Raw genomic sequence first — 6,373 nt, 5'->3', positions numbered from 1 at the left:
GCCGGCCGAAGCTGAAGAGTGAACAACAACAACGACCCCCCCCTTGTCCCCCCTTCTCGCCCTCGCATCACCTCCCTTCACAAATATATACACTGCTGTTGTAAACAAGACAAAGGAAACAGAATTTGAATTTTCGTGAGTGTAAAACGGTTCAGTCACACAAACTGTTTGACCAGAATAAACATGGTGACAGGTTATGTCAAACAAAATTTACATCTAATTGTTCACCTGTGGTTAGCACACATGTCATAGCAGAGTGTCCGGGGTTCGATTCCCTAGAAGGCACATATCCCTAATAGCGCCTCCTGTGGCAGTCTGTCTGGGTCGTACATTGGGACTGATACTTGTTATTATTATTATCATTAATAACCATCCAGTCGTTGGTATTTATTCAATCACTCTGCATTTTTTTTATATATATATTTTTTTAAATTCCACTTTTTCTTCTTCAAAATGTTTTCCTGCTCCGTCTGTCGTTCCGTCACCGTGATGAGAAACAGTTGTTGCCCGGAGCTCCTGCTGCATCTCTGCTGATGAGAGTAACTGGATTAGCTGAACTGGTTGAACAGGACGGCGTCTGTTCCTTCACTTTATTACATCAGTGCAACAACAGAAAAGGTCACATGGGAATTCAATTAGAGGGAAAATCGGCTGGAAACACTCGGAGGGAGAGTCGACACCTCCGTCAGCCGTTAGTTAATCTGTCTCCTCAGGACACGCCCTCTAGGGGCTGTCAGTGGTATAACGAATATTTTAATATATTGAAGTCGCAGCTGAGGATGTGAGTGGTCACAGGTGTGAATGTGGTGTGAATGTGGTGTGAATGTGTAGACCCACTCACCCACTGTGCAGATTGTTGACCCCTCTCCCCCGTTCTCCCCCATTTGTCCAGCCATCCTTGTTTACAGAGTGTTTCGCAACGAGGAGAAGAAAAACGTGAAGATGCTCCACGGATTGATCCACCTGTTGGCCCTCGTCGTCAGCATCGTGGGTACGAAACCACAGGAGAGAGAGAAAAAATCAAGTGTCTGACGTCCACAGGTGTTTTTATTTGATTTTATCTTCTGTATCCGTGTGTGTTCAGGCGTGACAGCCGTGTTTGAAAATCACGCAGCGTCAAACATCACCCACATGTACACTCTGCACAGCTGGTGTGGCATCATCACCTTAATACTGTTCTTCTCACAGGTATGTGCACACACACACACACACACACACACACACACACACACACACACACACACACACACACACACACACACACACACACACACACACACACACACACACACACACACACACACACACACACACACACACACACACACACACACACACACACACACACACACACACACACACACACACACACACACACACACACACACACACACACACACACACACACACACACACACACACACACACACACACACACACACACACACACACACACACACACACACACACACACACACACACACACACACACACACACACACACACACACACACACACACACACACACACACACACACACACACACACACACACACACACACACACACACACACACACACACACACACACACACACACACACACACACACACACACACACACACACACACACACACACACACACACACACACACACACACACACACACACACATACCTGTGTTAACTGCCTGTGGAATAAGAACACTCACTCATCTTCTCCTAGTGGATCATGGGATTGCTCTTCTTCCTGTTTCCTGTTGCATCGTCACGGTTACGAGCCGCGTACCTCCCCGTCCACGTGGTGTGCGGCGTGGTCCTGCTGGTCATGTCCATCGGGACCAGTCTGCTGGGAATCACAGAGAAGCTCCTGTTCAGTATCCTGTACGTTTTTCTAACGTTTGGTTTAGTTTAGTTTTTTTGTTTGTTTTTTTGCGAGTAAATAATTTTTTTTCTCTGTGGTTTCAGGACCACCTACTCCTCATTTCCACCAGAGGGCGTGTTTGCTAACATTTTGGGACTGGTGCTGGTGAGTTTTGGCGTGGTGGTGGGCTATCTGATCACCAAGGAGGAGTACAGGCGCCCCCCCAATCCAGAGGAGTTGTCGCTGTCCGTCCACTTTAAGACCCTGACCGAGACCGGGTCGCCAACCACGCCTTGAACTCTAGACTGACCAATGACACCACCGATGTTCTGCCTGCCAACCAGCTGTGCTACCAGTGTTCACATCCTGTCGCCTTCGCTGCTTTAGTCTGACGTGGTTTTTATCAGAATCAGAATCGTTCATGTCACTGAAGCCCAAACTCGCCCACACCTCGCCCACACTGCCCTCTCTTATCACAGTCACTGTTTTTGTTTTCCATATTTTCTAGATGCTACACAGTAAATACTGTTCTTGTCATGACCTTGAATTTTCAGGAAACTGAATCAGAAGTTTTTTAATCTGATTACAAACGATAATACTTTAACAAAACCTGGACGTTGTCTTTGGAATTTTTGAAGCCCCACAAAAAAACATTTGTTGCTTTTCTTTCATGTAAAAATGTTATTATTTAAGATGCATTCATCGGCTGTACTTCCCATATTTAATGACACACAAAAGCTCAGACGTCATTGGCTGTAAATGAAAGAACTGACCTGCAGCCGAGAGCACAAGACGAAGCCACCACCAGGAGGCGTCGTTTTCCCGACACGTCAGCTCAATTCAGGATGATGTCATGGCCTTTAATAGTCAAAAAGCATAACAGAAAATGAGAAAGTTTGGTGAAAGAAAAGGTAGAACTGAGAAAAAAGTAAAAATGAAACCTGTTTAACCTCACAGTTTCAGTGAACTGTACCGAACTGTACCGAACTGTACCATGTGCCAATGTAGTCTGACTGTAAGTGTTGGTCCGTTGTTGTTGTTGTTGTTCTTCAGTCGTGTTTCTGTTTGTGCATATACGTCAGTCTGAAGCTTTAAAATTAAAGAATATTTTACCTTTCTCTGGACTTTATCATCAGATATTACAAAAATTACAAAAATACTTAAAGCAGCATTTTTTTTAAAATGGCATATAATTTAATTTTTTTAAACATCTCAAACACATTTGTTGAAACTGTATTTTTGTAAAACTTAATGTTATAAATTAAAACAAGCAAATAAAAAAAACAAATATGTGGAATTTAATCACATGTGAAGAAAATAATTCAAACGGTGAAACTTGTTCCGTCACACTGTGAACAGAGACACACATTTGACACAAGAAATAAAGATGAATAATTTTCTGTTTTCCACACACCTTTATTTCTCTGTTATGCTAACGTAGCAGTCGGTATTTTCACACAAACTTGAATATAAACACGATGTAAATGCATCATATGAACGTATGTTCTGACTTGACCTCCAGGACTTCAAATATTAACATCTTTAACACAGTGGAAAAACACACCCAAACACACTCACATGGACACCCACCCCCACCCAACTGTTCCAGAACTTTTTAACCACAGGGGGGGGCTAAATCCTACATATAGAGCAAAGCACGTGGTTTTATGACAGAGTTGAAATCTGTGGTGTGGCTCAAGGATTAATTTTTTTTTTTTTTTAAGCTTTTGCCTTTTTTTTTGACTGTGGAGGTTCCTCACAGTCTCCTGAGGGGTAAGAGAACGGGCAGTGATCAAGGAGGGCGACAGGTCAGAGGTCAGCAGCACCTCCGAGTCCAAACATCTGGTTCATTCCACAAACTGATGCATCTAAATCATCAGTTTATGCTTTAATTTTGTAATAATTATGTCAACAACTGTGAGTTGACTCAAAAACATTAGCACCCTTCCTTTAAAAGTGGAAAAGACAGAATGGCGCCCTCTGCTGAAACAAGTTAGTTTCCATGTAGAAAGGACAATTTGGAGGAAACTTTTTGACATCAGAATAATTTGAAGTTGTCCTCACAATCCTCCTCAACATGTATGACCCACACACACACACACACACACATACCAGAGTGGCACCGACCCTTTGAGCACAGCAGGGTTTTTAACCTAAGACCTGTTACAGCGAAACCTCATAATAAATAAAAGGATTTTCAAAAAATGAATTGAAATGAATCGATTTCTTTTGCTGGATCCTCAACCCAAATGACAGACACAGAACCTTTAACCTAGCATTTTCAACTCACTGTACGGGTTAGCCTAGCCTGATTAGCTTATATCTCTTCATACTTTAACCCCAAATGGAAACTTAAAATAGTAAATATATGACTATGGAGCTACTTCAGGTTGCTGGGAAAAACAAAGTACAATAGCTAACTAGCTGGCTAACCTCCGATAGCATCACTCAACTAGCTAACAGGAGGAGAAGCTACAGAATTTATTAGACTGTGGTTGAACCAGGTTCATTTTTTAACTTTTTCGTCATGTGTTACTGATAAAACAGTTTTTGACTTTCGACGCTAGCAGCAAACTAGTTAGCCAAACATACTAGTTTGCAGCGAACACCTAAGCACACGAGCGGATCAGAGGTTTAATCGCTACATCTGTACTGGAAGTTTGTTCCAGTTGCGGTAAGCTAACCCTGAACAAAGCAAAGACTGTGTGCTATTGATAACTGCAAAGATAGTTTTGACAAATGAGCCAAAGAATGTGCTTCGTGTCATGGTCAGTTACTGACTGTGTCGCCACCTTGTGGGACATGTAGGAAAAATAGTAGCAAATTGTTTGATGACCACTTGTGAACTGTTGTAGTTAAAAAAAAAAGCAATTTAAAAAATAAATAAAACCAAAAAAATAAATCAATTGCAACTGAAAGTAAAACTAATATAAATGTCCGCTAGAGGGCGTTGTCTTAGCTCCTTGAGTAGACAAGCAGGAATAGAACTTTTATGTCACTGTTGATTTTTTTTGTCTGCTACAGAACAGTATTATTCAGTATTAGTGAATAGTCCCTTTAAAATAAAAATGGCGCCCTCTATTGGCCACAGTGAAAAGTAAAAAAAAAACTCTATGCAAGCTACAGTCATAACTTAAAAAAAAAAAGATAAATACCACATAACTATGTTTTATAAACAATAAGTCAGTGCTCATTCAATGACAGCATCTTCCTTGTTTCTTAAACTATGGCTTAAGGACTGGGTCTTGGACCACAGGATTCCAGTCACATTATCACTAACGAGCTTTAAACCTGAAATGTAAACAGTAACAGCGGTACTCATGTGTCGTTTTAGATTAAACTATTTAGAATCTGGTTGATGGTTTTTAGAATTTCTGTTTTGTTTTTTTTCCTTCATCATCTCTAGAAGTGCTTTAGAACCTTTAGAACGTTCTCTTCATTCTTGGTCATTCCTCTGGTTCTCTAACCTACAGATCTGACCCGCTCTCTCTGACCCACGTCTCCTGCTCCCCCCCCCCTTGTTCCAGTCCAGTATCAGCACTCTGTTGTCAGGCAGAACTTTCCTTCCTGACAACAGAACCAGAACCTGTGCTTTACTCTCCAGGTTTTGTGCATCAAACGAAGCATGCGACCAAAGTTCCCGTCGTGTTCCGCACCGTTGAACGTATTATTGCATCTCGTCTGAACGCTGCAACAAGAACTTGGCGTAGAAAAAAAAAAAAAAACTATTTTCAAGCATCGTCCAATCGTGGAACCCCAGCGTCTCCATGAGGAGACCGCGGCGTTCATCTACACTCTTCTACACGTTGGACTCCACAAACGGCCGTTTTGGTTTGACCGGAGACGTGGGCCCCGTCTTCTGCTCCGCCGGTCGGTCGGAGCAGCCGTGGATCACAGGAAGTGTCCGGGCCAGTTTCACGTCCACATACGGTGGAATATGACTGGCGACCTGCACCAAGCCCTCCCCCTGACGACCACTGGATGGCAGCACCTCATAATAGTTGAGCTGGTCGTCATGTAGAAGGTGACCGTTGTGGGCGTTGTTGTTACTGCGGTTGTGGTAGGCGATGGAGGAGGGCGGGGGGTGACTGAACCCTGCGTGACCACCGGGGTTTTTACTGGGTGACGTCACCACCGTGTCCACCGACGACACGGCCCAGGAGCGGGAGGGGCTGAGGCAGGAGGAGGAACTAGAAGGAACCGGCTGCTGGAACTGCTGGTGAACCCTCACCGTCTTATCAGTGACGCCCATAAAAGGAGTGCTTCTGGAGGAGCGGCCCACCTCCCCGGGATAAGTGCCCCCTCCTGACATACCTCCTTCTGACTGAGAGGAGGGGAGCAGGAAGAGATCGTCAGCGTACCCGGTACCAGAGGAACCGTCTGGAGCCGAGTCGATGTGCTGCGTAGAGAACGATGTCCTGAACGGTGAACCGTGATTGGCTGCCTGTCCACCGGCGTGGCTGGGGGCCCCGGCGCTGGGGGGGGGAAAGAGACCGGGGCCTTTGGTTTGG

At 44.2% G+C, this 6,373-nt stretch overlaps 2 protein-coding genes across 2 annotated transcripts in view; one reads left to right on the top strand and one right to left on the bottom strand.

Annotated features, from left to right (window-relative positions):
• The window catches only part of cyb561 (cytochrome b561), an 8,153-nt gene extending 5,174 nt beyond the window's left edge, over window positions 1–2,979 (top strand). Inside the window, exon 6 of the mRNA XM_008330611.3 lies at window positions 1,967–2,979. Within this exon, the coding sequence (XP_008328833.1) occupies window positions 1,967–2,159 (193 nt within the window). The 3' untranslated portion in view covers window positions 2,160–2,979. The remainder of the gene's footprint in view (window positions 1–1,966) is intronic.
• A 278-nt stretch (window positions 2,980–3,257) lies between these two features.
• Window positions 3,258–6,373, bottom strand: part of LOC103393620 (protein TANC2-like) — a 24,111-nt gene continuing 20,995 nt past the window's right edge. Inside the window, 1 exon segment of the mRNA XM_025064544.1 lies at window positions 3,258–6,362. Within this exon segment, the coding sequence (XP_024920312.1) occupies window positions 5,662–6,362 (701 nt within the window). The 3' untranslated portion in view covers window positions 3,258–5,661.

The sequence above is a fragment of the Cynoglossus semilaevis genome, chromosome 17 (assembly GCF_000523025.1).
Source record: "Cynoglossus semilaevis isolate Cse_v1.0 chromosome 17, Cse_v1.0, whole genome shotgun sequence".
NCBI lineage: Eukaryota > Metazoa > Chordata > Actinopteri > Pleuronectiformes > Cynoglossidae > Cynoglossus > Cynoglossus semilaevis.
Note: the sequence above shows the minus strand (reverse complement) of the source record. Positions and strands in the feature narration are given on the sequence as shown.